At 48.3% G+C, this 16,211-nt stretch overlaps 4 protein-coding genes across 4 annotated transcripts; 2 read left to right on the forward strand and 2 right to left on the reverse strand.

Annotated features, from left to right (window-relative positions):
* The first annotated feature begins 5,418 nt into the window (after positions 1–5,418).
* Positions 5,419–7,582, forward strand: B0H65DRAFT_472703 (26S proteasome subunit RPN7-domain-containing protein). Its single transcript, XM_062827157.1, has 5 exons — positions 5,419–5,666; positions 5,815–5,859; positions 5,917–6,197; positions 6,274–7,041; positions 7,109–7,582. Exons 1-5 carry the CDS (start codon positions 5,603–5,605, stop codon positions 7,316–7,318), a joined length of 1,368 nt encoding a protein of 455 aa, XP_062679462.1. The 5' UTR covers positions 5,419–5,602; the 3' UTR covers positions 7,319–7,582.
* Positions 7,512–9,335, reverse strand: B0H65DRAFT_472706 (uncharacterized protein). Its single transcript, XM_062827158.1, has one exon. The coding sequence runs from the start codon at positions 9,282–9,284 to the stop codon at positions 7,767–7,769; it is 1,518 nt and encodes a 505-aa protein (XP_062679463.1). The 5' UTR covers positions 9,285–9,335; the 3' UTR covers positions 7,512–7,766.
* A 738-nt stretch (positions 9,336–10,073) lies between these two features.
* On the forward strand, positions 10,074–11,766 carry B0H65DRAFT_578235 (Sin3 associated polypeptide p18-domain-containing protein). The gene is made up of 2 exons (XM_062830721.1): positions 10,074–10,548; positions 10,615–11,766. The coding sequence occupies exons 1-2, from the start codon at positions 10,454–10,456 to the stop codon at positions 11,315–11,317; spliced, it is 798 nt and encodes a 265-aa protein (XP_062679464.1). The 5' UTR covers positions 10,074–10,453; the 3' UTR covers positions 11,318–11,766.
* B0H65DRAFT_262579 (NADH:ubiquinone oxidoreductase 6.6kD subunit) lies at positions 11,704–12,722 on the reverse strand. The gene is made up of 4 exons (XM_062822633.1): positions 12,619–12,722; positions 12,449–12,484; positions 12,023–12,138; positions 11,704–11,930 (listed from the first exon to the last, which is right to left on the reverse strand). Exons 1-4 carry the CDS (start codon positions 12,638–12,640, stop codon positions 11,877–11,879), a joined length of 228 nt encoding a protein of 75 aa, XP_062679465.1. The 5' UTR covers positions 12,641–12,722; the 3' UTR covers positions 11,704–11,876.
* Between the last annotated feature and the right edge of the window lie 3,489 nt (positions 12,723–16,211).

Below are 16,211 nucleotides of genomic sequence, written 5' to 3' on the forward strand. Positions count from 1 at the left end.
GTAGTACTTTTTACAGATGCTTCGGGCGGAAATAAACCTAGGGAAACAATTAACCCCGAACGAATGGATTAGGCGAGGAACCCAAACACAAGGCGAAGGAGAGCTCCCCTGTCCGCCGACCGTCCCAGTGAGTTGTTTTCTCATGAGGTCAAAGAAATGCTCGAGACATACAGTACATACTATGTACAAGCATTGAGGTAGTGTGTGGATATGGGACAAGGTACGCATACTTTTTTTCTGCCAAGTGTTCGTAATCAGGGGGTTGAGGTACCGTGAGGCTAGAGGCACCTGGTGCTGCAGGGAAGGGGGGGAAAGAAACTTGGGAACCGAAGAAGGGAATGGGGAAGGGGTCTTTTGGACGTCCTGGACAGGATGTGCTTGTACTGTACCGGTAAGTGGGCGGAAGGGAAGGGGTTTGCTGTTGTCGTTAGACATTTGTTTCAACAGTACAAGTAGATGGGCGAGAGTCGGCGGCCAAGTCGAGGTTCACGCTATCAAAATCAAGGACATAAATGAGGAGCCAGACGAGGACCAGGTCTCCAAGCTGTTGGGACACAGGGCAACGCTACCTTGCCTCGCTTGCTACGTGTTCTGCCACTGGCCACTTGCTACCTGCTACTGCGGGAGCCGCCGGCGTATCAGAGTGAGTGGACTTGGAGGATCAGGAAGATGCATAGAATATGGTTCCAAATTCGATGCTAGAAGGTCCTTGTCGATGCTCCCACCGCATCGTTGAGCCAATAGACTGTGTGTCAGAACGTCACGAACCGCCCGGGCCTGTTTCGACACACATCTGACGACGAGGGTTAAAAAAGAGGGGTCCTGTCCATGTCGGTCCGATCTTTGGGTTTTCCCCGGATGGAAGATAGCGGACTCCAAATTAACCCCAAAAAGGGAACGACGTAATCACCCAGACGAGGGCCCAAGATTTAATCTGTGTATCACAGACAGCCTTGCCGCATGATCTTGAATTTTGATGGTTAACGACTTGACTCAACAACCGCACCAATACCTCCAGACGCTTTACTCACCGTCATAAAACGAAGCAAGTGCGAAGCAAGTGCATAGCTTTTCGGAACAGACACAATTTGTCTCGGGCCAACTGTTATGGCATGCCAAGTCCCTCATGATGCGTGTCGAGGAATGCCAAGAGCAGTTTTCGAGTTGTTGGTGGATGCGAAGGTGAAAATGGTGGATGTTCGTTTCCAAGTGGAAGTCGTCAGTGTTCTCAAGTGATCCATTCAGAGGTCGCGGAATCCAAAGGAAGTCGGTCCTTATCCGCCCGCCGCGGCCGGACGCATTACAGGTAGCACCTGCCCGGATCTACCTGTACATGGATTGCACATCACCACATTCACCACTCACTTCCCTTTGCATTGTTACATGAGTAGTCAGTCATACATATTGATACAGTGCCGACTGTAGCATTTCGAGGCAATGGAACCTGCTCCATTCCATCTTGGCTTCCATCGTCCTCAATGATGATTGAGGATTTCTACAAACCCACGGCGTACACTTGGCCGATCATGGACGAGGTTGGTAAGGTTGACGAAGAGCAAAACCTCCCTCCGCAATGCGCAACCCCCCGTTGGCCGTTGCCCCCATCAGCGTCTTTCCAACACGCATGTTAACGTTGCAAGATCCATGCACTGTGCATACGCGATTGTCCTCAATTTTCCCAAACGCAGTCAGAAACGATCCAAGAAGCCCCAAAAGGGAAACCGCCCTTGCGAAGGTCCTCCCCAACGAGGCTTATTGCCAAGCACGGAGCCTTGCAAGTCCGGTGAGACCCGGTCCGGTGCTAGATGCGCTGGACGAAGAGCACGGAAGTCTGCTGGATCCGGCAGCGACCCCGGGTCCACCGTGCCACGCCTAGGACTCGGGTTGAGCGCCATTCGCAGAACCAGTGGGGCGAGTGATGGGGTCCCGAAGCGGTGGAATGGAGTCCTGTTGACTCTGATGCACCGGTGCTGCGATCAGCATTCACATTTCAAAAATTTGCGACAGGTGGAAAGCCAGGAGGTGCCCGCTAGGAACTTGGGACTGGAGAAGAGAAGAATTCTTGTGAAAAAAGAACTTTCCGCGTCTCCATCTGCCACGTCGTGCGATTGGCTACTTTTCCACTTGTGATGACTGATGACTGAGAAATTGTCATGTGCGAGGCCATCAATCATGGGCAGTCCCTTTCTCAACGGCTTGTTTGTCCCTTTCTTAAGAGCCGCGCGCCAGTTTTGGGTGTTGATCGGTCAGCATCCGAACGTCCAGTCAACGCCCAATTGTCAGGCCGACCCTCGTTTTTGCTTCTCAGAGGTGCGCTTCCACAGTCGGTCAGAGGTTGGTCAGGTCACTCTGACTTCAACCCCCCGCCGAAATGGAAGCCAAGAAGAGATAGCGCAAGAGACCGGTCACCACATGTCGTCGCAAAAAGAAGAAAATCGAAAAATTGGCTGACTGAAAGAACAGCCGCCAGAATCGCTCGTTGCAGGGAAAGTGGAATTGGCTGAATGGCAGCAATTGGGGGGTTGACGGCAAGGTGCAGTGAACAGCGAAATCGGTTTGGGACGGGACGGTTGTCAAAAAAAAAAAGATGGGGAAGGCACAAGGGATCAACAGGGATCACGCAGGGATCAGACGTCGATTTGCAACCACCGGACGCACGAAAAGCGCGCTAACCACTTGGCTGACGTAGGGACGCTCACCAGCCAACGTAAAATCAGCCCATCAGTACATATCGATTTGGCGGCTTTCCCTTTCGGATCCGAACACACGGCCAATCACAAATCCCACATTCGCCTTTTGGCGTTTCCACGTTTTCCATTCTGCCATCAACACGCTTGCTTGGCTTGTGCCAGAGCAGAGATATCCCCTTGAATCTTGGGCGTGAGCATTCACACATACAGTATCAACGCCGAGCCGCAACCGGGAACACCGCAAACTGAAAACCAAACCGAGTCTTTTCGCTGAGACAAAGGGAGAGTTGCGGGTGTGATACGGGGCAGCCTCGGCAAGTACAGGTACCTCGGGGGACCTCAGCAGCAAGCTAACATCGAATCTTTTCATGATAGGAACTAACAAGAGGTACGTATGCTACGTTAGAAATCTTTTACCCCTTTTCTTCGACTTCCATGCATTCCAGGGGTGAGTTTTTTCCCCTTCTCCATCCAGCAAGTGCAAGCCAAGAGACTATAGCAACTCGCTAAAATCACGCAGCTCCATGACTCCATTCCCATCGATCCATCCGCATGTTTGTAGTCAGGCTGCCATGACCGTTTACATAACATCTATGGATACATTGGATACATTGGATACACGATCGATAAGCTGTCCCGTGGCTTGCTTGGAGCCTTGGACTCCTCGACTCTCCACAAGTCAGCCTTGCGAGACCTCATCCGTCATCGCCGATTCGCCGATTCGGTAGCGAAGGGACCCTCAGAGTCGGTTTCTGACGGGATACGGTAAAAATGAGCCCGGGCAGGTACACTACAGAAGCATTGAGTTTCCGTACCTTTACGGTCAAGCTTCCGCCGCATCCTACCTCGCCTACACACACCTTTCTGCCCCCTTGACCCCCCTACCTGTAGGTATCTCTCCCCACCGAAAATGTCAGCACTGCAGTAGCAGCCCCCGTTGCCGGAGGCTCGGACAGGGACATGGCACCATCCAGCATCAGGAATTCACGATACACGAGAACGCATGCGTGGCTTGGCAATGTAGCAGGCTATTCCACTATCGGTAGATGCTCACGATGACACTTTCTCTTTCTGTCCACTGCATCCTCCAAGACTCCAACTTGTTCGTATCGACCCGTATCGCCAAAAAGTGTCGGATCTGCGCAGGCATTCGGATTTGGTTTGATGTTTCACGATGTTCAAACCACCAAACCGCCCATTCGCAAGTAGTCCACGCTAATGTTTTACCATCCGATGCAGTGAGGTTAGGATGGCAGAGGTGGTAGGCCCTTGGTTGAACCTTTAAACGGCTTCACAAGGCCCTAACAAGCAAATAACGACGAGGTTCTGCTTCTCTCAAACTACGTGTGTGGAACGTCTATGTCGCTTGCAAACCTCCGTTTGTGCTGCCTTTTGATCGTAATCTGTGTCTTCTGAATCCAACAGAAAGACTTCAAACTCGACAAATACGAACTCTGTCCAGACCTCAAAAAAGCCAGGGGAATGAATGACTTAGCTGGGCAGATCAATACCAGGGGACGGCGCATCACTAGCACTGACTAGGAGACCACATCGTCGTATACATATCCATGCCGTGGATGCGTGGTTCGTCTAGCTTGGCTCGCCTGGAGATATGTGATCTCGAATGGATCTCCCAGGGTGTCGGCTTGCACTAGATAGGAATTTGCCGACAGTTTCGCCGCATAGCATGGCGAGCATGATCCACCGCCAGAATATGAACCAAATACCCCCTATTCGGTCCAATTAGTGTAGACCGAAACATCATTGAACGCTAGGATCGAGCTTGCAAGCCCAAGGTTCAATGCATATCGCGTTGGGGGTCTTTAGCATCATGATTTCAAACACAACAGGTCGCACAAAAGAGAATGCGGACGACGATTAGAAATGGCGTTCCTACCTAAGCCCTAGGAGCTATAACTTAGTAGAGGTAGTCTTGAAGAAAGGGTTCCCAAAGGGATGTCTGCGATGTTTGCACTATATAACACTCGGCGAACATGACGGCATATAGCTATGGGAGACTGTAACGGTAGGTAAGCTTGACTGATGAACTTTCTTCCGGAGGACAACCTGTAACTCTACGTTACTAAATTTGAACAAGAACAAAATTCAAGATCTCCGACCGTCCTGCTTAACGGACACTTTAGATCCTGAGCATTCTTGCCAGCAGCGGGAAACTGACTGCTTGGTACCTGCTGAAGGTGACAGCAGGATAGTTGGAAGCCACCGGCGATGAGCATAAATCACCAACTCCAAACTAGCGAGACCGGCAAGAATGGCAACACCCTGTTGCGTCAGACATTTGCTCGAGATGTCTTCATCAGTTGTCCAGATGACAAAAGACGGCCACAGGAACCAAGAGTGTCGTCCAGCTTCAGCAGTGAACAGATAGCCCTCACAACAAAGGTGTCAAAGCCAAACATGCATTTCACAACGATATAAAGCGTCTTGGATAATCGCAGGGCGGACCGCTATGTTATAGCAGGTAATTGATGCGAGCTGCCCATAGAGTGTATTGAAGTTCGAGGTTCCGTCCCTACAAGTTGTTGAGATTCACAGCCGGATTGACAGGAGTTTCTTCCGGTGAAGTGTCTGGTGGGCCCCACATTGCAGGCAAGCTACCCCGCCCCGTCGTGCCTGCCGGGCCATGCCCCTTGGACAACGGTTGGATGACCCCCACCATCCCTGCCTCCCACCTCGTTCAGCTTGTGTTCACATTCACCAAGCCACTCCACCGCAGGCAACCTAACCTACACGGTACCCTTGTCCCTCCATCAGCCGCGACTGAGTGACAGCTTCACGACCACTACACTGCAGCGACAGCAGAGCAGCAGCAATCATTTACTGTGTTATTTTGGTAGCTTAGCTTAAATCATATCAACAACACGTCCAGCTTCACGGCCGAACCTAGCAACATGGACGACAAGAAATTAGTCTTCTTTACGGCTATCGAGGATCAAGGCGGCGTCATCGTCAAAGGTAATTGTTCTTATAACATCCCTCTTCTCATGCTTGTTTTCTGGCATCCACCCCTGTCTCCTGATAGGCATTCATCTCCTCCTTCAGTTTTGGTGATATTTACCGATTCTTTGTGATCACCTGTGCTGATTGTATGTTCTATTCACAGAGACACCGAAATTCGACCTTGATCTTTACATCCAGAATTACAAAGGTATACATCCCTCCCCAAAGCACAAGCGTACATATTGTTCTGACTTGAAACGTCCAGGACGTACACGATTCGAACGTCTATTTCACATTGGTAGGAGCTCGGTACCGCTATGTGTCGATGCACTCAAAGCTGCTGTACAGGAGGCCAAGGCTGGCAGCGACATCCTGAGGTACCAGATGGCAGTCAACTCCCTTTCCCAAGCAGCTCCCAACGAGCCCGAGGCCTTCTTGGATAGGGCATGGATGGGAGCCAAGGAGAAGGAGAACCGAGACACTACAACCCATCTGCAAGCCGAACTTCAAGGTTATAAAAACAACCTGATCAAGGAGAGCATCAGGGTACGTTCTTGACGTCCCCCAGAACATGAGCGACAACTACGATATTAACCTGATGCACTTTTGCTATTCTATACAGATGGGCAACGAGGATCTAGGCAAGCACTTTGAAGCTATCGGCGACGTTGAGGCTGCCATGGATAGCTTTTGGAAGATGAGGCCGGATGTTAGCTCAACAGAGCAGCTTGTCGACATTGGGAAGCTCCTTGTCCGAGTGGCGATCGAACGTCACGACTGGAAATCCGTCAGCAATCATCTCAGCAAGCACGTCAATACCGCAAACGACTCGGACCCGAAAGCCAAAGCCCTCAAAACGTACAGCAAGATTGCGAATGGCATCGCGGCGCTAGGTCAGGAACGCTACAAGGAGGCGGCGTTATCCTTTGTTGAAGCCAGCTCCGACGTGCCCCCAGAGGTTTACAACCAGATTGCCAGCCCGAACGACGTTGCCATCTATGGCGGTCTGCTGGCGCTTGCCACAATGGACAGGCACGAGCTGCAGGCCAACCTCCTGGACAATGACTCTTTCCGCGAGTTTTTGCAACGAGAACCGCACATCCGCCGAGCCATCACACAGTTCGTTAACGGCAGATATGCGGCGTGTATAGAGATCCTGGAGTCGTATCGACCAGACTACCTCCTCGATATTTACCTGCAAAAGCACGTGCCCAAGTTGTACGCCGACATCCGCACCAAGTCCATCGTCCAGTACCTTAAGCCCTTCTCCTGTGTTAGGCTGGACACGATGCAGAGGGCCTTTAATGGGCCGGGACCGTCGATTGAGGATGAGCTGTTCACCATGATCAAAGATGGGAAGCTGAACGCTCGGATCGATGCCATCAGCAAGGTATGTTACCTCGACCTCATTTTCCCAGTACAGTACCGTTATGCTGACCAGACATCTTCTCATAAAGTCGATCACCCCAATCTCCACCGACTCTAGACAGCAAATGCAGTCATACGCACTCCAGACCTTTGAGAACTACGAAAAGCAAGCCCTTGACAGAATCCGGCGCATGAACATCATGGCCGCCGATCTCGAAGTCAAAGGATCCCGCAAGCCTGGAGGAATGAACGACATTTCGCTTAGCATGGCCATGGATGACACTGCGAGCTTGGCCTAAGAACCCGAATGGTGGAGCATGTCCGTCAGAAGAACATTTATCACGTCCGTTAGAGCCGTAAACGAAACGCTGCGTGAGATCAGTCGCATTAACAAGTCATGAACGAAGAAGGATTTAGACGGTCTGGGTTGCTGGGTGGCATCACATTGCCGGGGTTCTTCCCTCATTATTATGCTGCTGGTGTTCACGAACAGAGGGATGTAGTTAGAAAGTCCTTGAGAATATTTTAAACCTTGCACAATCAAAGAGAAACATTCACTCAAACTCTCATACACAATTTCACGCCTAAAGTCTACTTCCCGAGCTCCGAGTTTCAGACTTGGTCAAAGTATCGTCTCCAAAATCGTATGGGTATCATGGTCACTCATTTCTTCCGTTCCCCTTTCCTTTTCCACCTCACCCACTAGAGGTACAACAATCATCCCAATCCTCCTCCTACTTCCCACTTTTAACCCATCAACTGTCTAACATCCTCTGGCGGCCACCTCACCTGCGCAAACGTCAAACACCGCTTAATACTCTGCAAATACTTCCTCGTCACCTCTCCACCCATAATATGTCCCCTCTCACCATCATGCAGCTTCTCTCTTGCGCTTCTCTCATGGATACCCACCATGGTCACACCAATCGGCCACGCCGCCTTTCCAATACTCAACCTCAGATACCCATCATTAGCATCCACATACCTCCTCTCCTGCGCCGCCCGCACAATCTCCACAATCGCCTCCAAAATATCCTTCTCCAAATCGCCCTTTTCAAACTTGCGGAAAAGAGGGCGCATGGTTTCTTTCGATTGCACCATGGCGTTCCGCGCCGCCTGTCCCGCAAACGTGTCCGCGTTGTCTTCTTTGGCCAGAGCGAGGTCCCATTCGCGGAGGACCATGTTGAAGTAAGAGGCTAGTTGGCGGAACAAGTAGCGGCGCGCTTTGCGGTCCGTCGGGGGTGGGATGTCGGCCGAGGTGGCGGGGACTTTCATGTCTTTTTCGGCGACGGGGAGCAACGAGGTGGTGATGGGGCCCGTGGGTAGGCCGAGAGCCCCTAGGCCGGCGGCCTTGCGGTACCGCCGCAGGCGGGAGAGGTGCGTTTCGCCGAACAAAAAGGCGGGTTCGCCTAGGGCGCGCAGTTTGGAGGTTAATTCATCGTCGGGTAGGTCATGGGCATCGTCGTCATCGTCGTCGAGATCGGAGTCGTCGATGCCGGATGCGGGGGTTCCTCCTTCCTTTTCGATGGCGTCGGTAGTAGGGGTGGGAGGTAGCTCGGGTAGACCGAGACGCTTGCGGCGGGCGCGCTCTTCTTCGGCTTCTTTGGCTAAGCGGCGGGCGCGCGATTCCTCGGCTAGTCGACGTTTCTTCTCCTCGCGCGCTTTGGCTTCTTCGACGGCGTCCTCTTCGCGCTTGCGCTTCAAGGCCGCTTTGGCGGCGCGTTCTTCTTCGAGTCGCTTTTGCTCGGCTAGGTAGGCGGCCTGCCGTTGGGCTTCGGCTTCGCGGCGGGAGATGAATTTCGGGGCTGCGGCGGCGGCGGTGGTGGTGGTGGCGGCGTCGGAACCTCGTGCGGCTGTTGAATCGGGTTTGGTGTTAGTATCCTTTGCTGATGTGCTTGTTGTCGATGTTGGTTTGCTGGAGGTGGTGGTGTTGTTGGTGGTGCCTTTTGCCTTTGCGATCTCTTTGGACATGAGGGCGGCGAAGTCCATTGTCGCGGTGTTGTTGGGGGTTGTGTTCCCTCCTCTTGATAAATAGATTGTTTCTTGGATTTCTACTCCTTGGTTCGTGCGTATATTTGAATTTGCGTTGTGAGCTTCGTGTTGAAATCGTGGTGGTAGGCTTCTGGTAGGTTTTGATCTGCCGTAATGTTGTTGTGGTGAAATGGTCGAGGCAAGCTTGAAGTTACGGGCGGACGTTGCACTGGAGGTCGGTACGACAGTATGAACGCCAAACTGTATTTTTCCCCACCCTGCATCTGGGAACATCTGTTAGTGGTTACGCCCACTCCCTTAGAAATGGTTATTCGGAAGTCTTTCAATCCTCGATTCCTCGGACTTCGTTATCGGCCAAGAACTAAGGATTCAAAGTCTTTGTTTTAAAGGTCTTTCGAATCATCTTTTCCTAGTACATCAAATGGTTATATTTGGTCTATGGTGTTGAAGAGCAGCTTCTAGAAAGATCATTCAGTACAAAATGTTGGTCCCTAATTTAAAATTGGAGAAACTTGGTCAAAGCTAACTTCAGTTCCAATCTCTAATTTAGAATGAACTAAGTGAGTTCTAAAGTCCAACTGAAGTAAGCTCCAAAGAGTTCGTGCTTTTGAACTCTAATTTTGAACTATTATTCCTGGTTTGTATTTTCAATTGAATAGTCTTTCTAAAGTTGCTTTTAATATTATAGACTAAATGCAACCCTTTGATGCAATAAAAAGAGGAAGTCTGGAAGACCTCTGCGACTTTAGAAAAGGATAGATGGAAAAACTTCTAAGACCTTAGCAAAGGAGAGAAAATGACCTCGAAGACCTGAGGCTGCAGGTTAGTTGCTTGGAGGAAGGGGTGCAAATAGCGGAGCTGCCAGGTGCAAAGTGGGGAAAAATACAGTTTGGCGTTCATACTGCCGTAGTCGGGTGCGACTCTACTAAATTTTTCGGAGTAGTGGGACCGTGGAACCGGCCTTGAGCCGCTACACGCTAGCGCATGGAAGGAACCAGTGGCATGTGAACTCGTGAACTGTGCCTGCCGATTCCCGGCCATCAAAGAACCGGCCCGGGCACAGCTGACACCCCCACATGTCCGACGTCCACGGGTGGGATCGCGGCGCAGACGGGGCTCTGATGGAAGCTAGAGCTCCCATCCCGCACATTTCCTAGCTGTCACTGCGAGCCGCATATGCACCAACTTCACATGCTCGAAAGCCATGAAAAAGTTCAGTAACACAATGTTATGTTTCTGTATTTTGGTCACAATCTCCGACGCGTCATAGTATAGCACCAAGTTTAACCTTGACTATGTCGTAAACAATTCAGCATCTCTCACGGTCTCACCACTGCTTTTATTCTTGCTTTCGGACAACACTCGCGGATTATTGCACTTTGCATCGCTCAAACGGCCGAACCTAGATAGGATATCATATTAATCATCAACTTACCGCCATCATGGATCAAGCTCATTCAGACGAGCCTGCTGTTCCTATCAAGAGGGAACCGCCTTTCATCGTCAGACTCTATTATCGCACCGGCGCATTTCATCGGTACACGGTCCCACCTCCCTCCCCCCTATACTTTTCAAAAGACACCAACTAACACCCCACTCTCAGAATGAACGAGTTCACCTCAGACTCGCACCTCCCCCTCTACGTCGAAATCCCCGCCTGGCGCTCAACCACCCTGGACGAACTAAGTCTCGACATCGCCAACGAGCAGTCACCCCAGGGCCCTTTACTCCCCAACCCAGCAATCGGCACGCGCCTCGTCTTCCGGCTCATCTACGTCGACACGCGCAAGGACTCCTCCCGGCACGTCTCCAAAGACTTGGGAAGCGTGGTCATCGGCGCCGGCTTACCCGGAGCCGACGCGGACGCCGGCCTGCCCGACGACGATCCTTGCTACGACGATGCTCACAAGACGCTGGCCGACGCCAAGTTCATGCCGGGCGATTTTATTTCTTGCGCGATCCTGCCGCCGAACGACCTGGACGGAGCGGTCGAGCCGGTGAGCGCGGCAAGGACGGGGCGCGGCTCGGGGATTGGGGAGGGGAGGAGCACGGCTGCTTCGCCGCCGCCGCCGGGGCCGAGGGGGAGGGATGGCGGTTATAGGGATCGGATGGGGATGGGAGATCGGTACGGTGATGAGCTCCCGCCGCAGGCAAGGGGATACCGTGGTGGTGGGGGTGGGGGTGGTGGGCGGTTTGAATCGAATTCGTATGACTGGGGAGGACGGAGGGAGAGTAGGGGCGGACGAAATAATCGCCAGAGGGAGCCTGGTATTATGCCGCAAGGGGATTGGAGGCGAGGGTTTTGAGGCTTTGAGTTGCAGGAGGGAAGGGAGTCCATACACCAACGGGTTGGGGGAGGCCAGAATCAGCATGGGTGCATGTTGGATACCAAGGACGTATCATGTTTGGTGGATTTATGCGATCACTACGGAAAAAAAAAAGGACACAGAAATCATTTTATGGCAAATGATGCCGCCAGAACGGCATCAAAAGCAGGAAGGGGATGTTGGCTCGATATAACAGAGATCAAGACATTCTACAAGTGCCGGTGACTCCGCAAGAAGAGATCCATGGGTCACTGAACAGGAAGCGTTCTTCGGTCAAAAGCAATCGATGGCGGATTGAAGAGCATCACAAAAGCAGTAGCACAACTGGGCCATATGTGCTCGCTGTCCACCGCTATTCCGGATGTATGCGCGCAGGAACTCAAGCAATCCAGGAGAGTGATTCTAATAATATGTTTTCATGGGCCCAGCATCCCCGGGTTCTGTGTTCCCCTCAGACTCTTCTATGAGCGGCGGCCAGTCTACCACATGTACACATGCTCACAACGAACTCCCTTGATTCCTCTAATGCCCCATCTCTTTAAAACTCGCGCATGTCGTCACCTCTCCGCTTAGCGCGGAAGTCGTACTTGCCCTATGTGTGTGTGTGTCTTTTGTGAGCAATTCACCCTCCCCATCCATCATACATATGTCGTGTCGCGTCCTTCAGATAGATGGATAACTCACATCGGTCTTGTAAGCGATATACCCAACAATAGCGGGAACGACGATCGCGTAGGCGAAAGTAATCCTAGCGGTGCGGGGCGTCCAACGGAAGTACTTGTAGCGGTTGCTGGTCATGTCTGTGGGAAGGCAAAATGGTGTTAATGACACTTGACTCCTCCTTCTTGTGCAATCACTCCCCCACGGGTTTCCTTCTTGTTTTGAACCATATTTTCGGGTTATATAGCGGTTTGGTACGTCCAGCATAGACCAAGCTTGTATTCCAACATTTTGCAACCCGCCTAGATTTGGATGGACGTGGGAGAGGTACGAGATATGGCACAACATGGCGGACATGGATCTTTCATCGTTTCGTTCGTAGGGAAACCGGAAGTGGAGTAATCGCAAGGAAGGGAAAGGAACGGGTTCAGGTCAGGGTGGGCTACATACTGGACAGGCGAACGAACGCCGGGTCCTGGGCCAGCTCTATACAAAATCGCAAAGTGGTTAGCATTTCGGTCTCGAGACATTCGGAGGTTACTATGCGATGCGATGCGATTCAATTGCATCACAATCGCAATTGCATACGAGACAATGGTGAAGAGATGGGGGAAACCAACTGTAATGCTCGAGGCCCGCCATTTTGAATGAGTTCCGCTTGCGCTGTTGCTGAAGTGCTGGGATGTCTGTGGTACTTCAGTTGGGTGTGGAATTGCGCCGGGAAGGGTCGTGATGTCAAATGGGTCAGTTCTCCCCAGGCGAGTGAACGATGGAGGTGGAGTCTTGGCGGAGTGCAGCGACGTCGTTTAAGGTGAGGACGCGTGCTGTATCACGTGCACTGCGCCAAGCCTTGGTTTACTGTGTAAAGGCTTTCTGGGAAGCACCACGCCTTCTTTTTGGTTTTTTTGTCACTTTTTCATTTCTTTTCAATCGCCAATATCCACGAATGAACCAATCTTTTGTCGCTCGAATTTGGTCGTCAACCGGTTGCGTTAACATCCCGCCAGTGTCGTGCTCTTGACCGAGTCATGTCCGACATACCCTATGCCCCACCGTTCTCAACCTTCCACTGTATTTCGCACTCATGGACCCTTTGATCCTCTCAACTGGGAGAGCCAGTCAACCCCCTGGCTTCTACACTTTTATGATTGAGCATCCGAACCGCTTAAGGAAGTGTCACGATCATGGTTTGAGTATAGTACCCAGGCTCACAAAGGACTGAGGGAGTAAACTCGGAGTTTGTGGCCAAGTGGTATTTGTTTTACCGAGTTTGTTTCGAGTTTGCGCCTTGAGGGAACGAACCTCTTGCGGAACCATGTGTGTCTAACTGTCTATCAACCTGGTTCGCAGGCTATATTAGGAACGATAATTTTCACACTGGCCGTTCGTCTTTTCACTTTCTGACTCGCCCATGCGTCTCAACTAGAAGGGCATGACTATATATCCTGGGTACTCCTTGCCAACACAGCAGAAGACGAGGTCGAATCCCGTCCAAAGATATCTACCTAACCAAAAGGTCATCGAACTCCAAGTCACCGTGGGTTCCTTCGTACCATCCTCCATTCACACTCGTTCTCTCAGACCCGGATTCACATGCAAGACGTCGGCCTGGTGTCCGTCACCAAGCTTTTCTTAGATAAGCCTAAAAGGTTGTCAAGCCTCGGTGGTGACATGGCGTTACATTGTAGGCGGACGAGGCGGCCTTGGCAAGCTTGTGCTGGATGGAGTGTGGGGCCTGAATTGTTGAAACTTTCCGCTTTCGCTCTTTGGGTCCCCTTGCAGGGCAGTGCTTCCTCCCTTGTGCAAATCATCAACTCGCTTCAATCATGAAGTAGCAGAGACAATCAACCCGCTATAACAGCCCAGCAATGTTGAAGAATTGCACGTTTTCAGCCCTAACAGATTTTATGTTGACTTGGTTCGTCCGAAGTGTCTCAGCCCGGTGCAAGCGTGGCACGATAAAAGCCAAGAAACGTGCTGCAAAAGCTTGGTTCAAGAGACGGATCTTACCTTAGCCGCAAACGGTAGCTGGGTAGACTCAAACTAGTCCCTGGATAGATTAAACCTACTTTTATCGCTGAGTAAGCCCAGCTGCCCAGCTAGCCGCCCAGCTTAGCCTAGCCTAGCCTAGCATACCGTATATAACGTATATATCGCTACCCAACTGCTACTACTATTGCGCTATCTATTAGTGATAGTTAGTCTTATACAATTGAATGAAGCTATCACGAGACCTTACTTTGGTATTGAGCAACCGTTTATAGCGATTATCCCTCGTTTTTATTATTATTTAATATAATATCTTCGACTTCGTAATATTTATTAATATACCGCCCGCCCGCCTTCTATACGTCGTATATTCGTTTAGTAAATTAGACTTCTAATTTAGCCGACCAAAATAATTAGCATTAACAGGATTTAACTAGAATCGTTAATAAAATACCTTTAAATCCGAAAAGTCTATTTCGAATAATTATTCCCAATAGGAATACGACCCCTATTACTGAAATCTAATCGTTATCAATCTACCGTCCCCATAAAGAGCGAATAAAAATACGGTTATTATAATCTCTTAACGAGTGCGCTACTATTAAATAACGAATTCTCTCTCCTTCGCCTTTACTTTCGCCAATCCGACGACGAACGAAACCATTATTTATTTTGTCGGATTACAATAATAAGGTCATTACGTTCGATACTTTATAAGATACGCCGTATAATAAAATTTTATAATTTAATTATACAATAATATAAAGAGTAAAAAGAGGGGAAAAAAGCAATTCGTTATATATATTAATTATTATTATATATACGGTGGTATTTATAAAGGTAATATCGGGTAAGGAATTTGAAATACTACCTTACGTCGATTTAATTATCTTTACTAAGTAAAAGTTATATTGAAAAAAAAAATTTAATAATTTATTAAAAAGATTAATAATAATTATAATTATAACGTTGATATTATTAATTTCGCTAGTAATATTATTTATTAATAATAAATCCGTTGTTATTATAAAGAGGCCGTTAATATTATTATCAAAAGGTTATTTAGTATCGTTAGAATAAACTTTCGTTAAATTGTTTATTATTTAAGCAGCACTTTGGATTATAAAATCGAAATAGAAAATATTATTTCTATTTAACGCGTTAACGGTAATAATTTAGTATTAGAATTACATAATTTTTAAATTCCTATTATTACTTAGGAGGTTTTAAATATTTAAAAGCGTATTCGTTGTATAAAGTACAGTCCTTATTCTTCGACGAAAATACTCTTCGACTTTTTAAAGTAGTATAAGAACGTATATGGTATTGAATATTTTATCAATTATAACCCGTTCTTTCCTAATAAATAAAAAGTAGCGTAAATATCCTAAATTTTCGATTAGTATATAGGAATGTAGAAGAAGAACCCTTATATTTTACTAGTCGATGATATATATAAAGTATTATTACCCTTATTAACTCAACTACTTTTTAATTCAATTACTCTCTAACTTAACCACTCTTATAGGGTTTAATTAATTAACCCCTTTTTTTCTTTGTAAATTAACCGCTTTAACCTTCATTTTTTCAACGTTATTAGTATCAATATATTTAATTATAATTTTAATATCGCCTTTAATCTTTCGAACGGGGAGAGGTAAAAAGACTTTAAATAGTAATTTAATTATTTAAAGAAACTCTAAGAAGATTACGAAATTCCCAACCCCGCAATGCTCATTACCAACTTCGATAGAGGGTTTAAAAAGGCCGCTATTGCTACCTACTTAGACGTACAATATTAATTTTATATATAGTACGGTATAAAGAATGTAAATTACTATATTAAGAAGGAGTAAGTATAACTTTTCCTTAATAGTAGTAATAGCAGTAATAATCTTACCCCTAATATTAATTTATTAAATCTCTTACTAATTATCCGGAATTTAAATAGCTATAATCCTAATCTCCTATCGTATTAAGGCCCCGCGGCGGTTAATAATAATAAAGCTAATAATAATAATATTAACAAAAAGGACGAGCGTATTAACGATAATTTAGAGGAGGATAATTTAGAAGAGGTTAACAATACTACCACCGTTAACCGCTTTATTTAATAATTTAATAATAAATAAAAAATTTATTAAGTAATTAAGAATTAATAATTGAAGCCGTTATTCTATATAATCGTAATATATTAATTTTCAATCCTATTTATTAATTTTAT

The sequence above is a fragment of the Neurospora tetraspora genome (genome assembly GCF_033439725.1).
Source record: "Neurospora tetraspora strain CBS 560.94 chromosome Unknown B0H65scaffold_6, whole genome shotgun sequence".
NCBI classification, from domain to species: Eukaryota; Fungi; Ascomycota; class Sordariomycetes; order Sordariales; family Sordariaceae; genus Neurospora; species Neurospora tetraspora.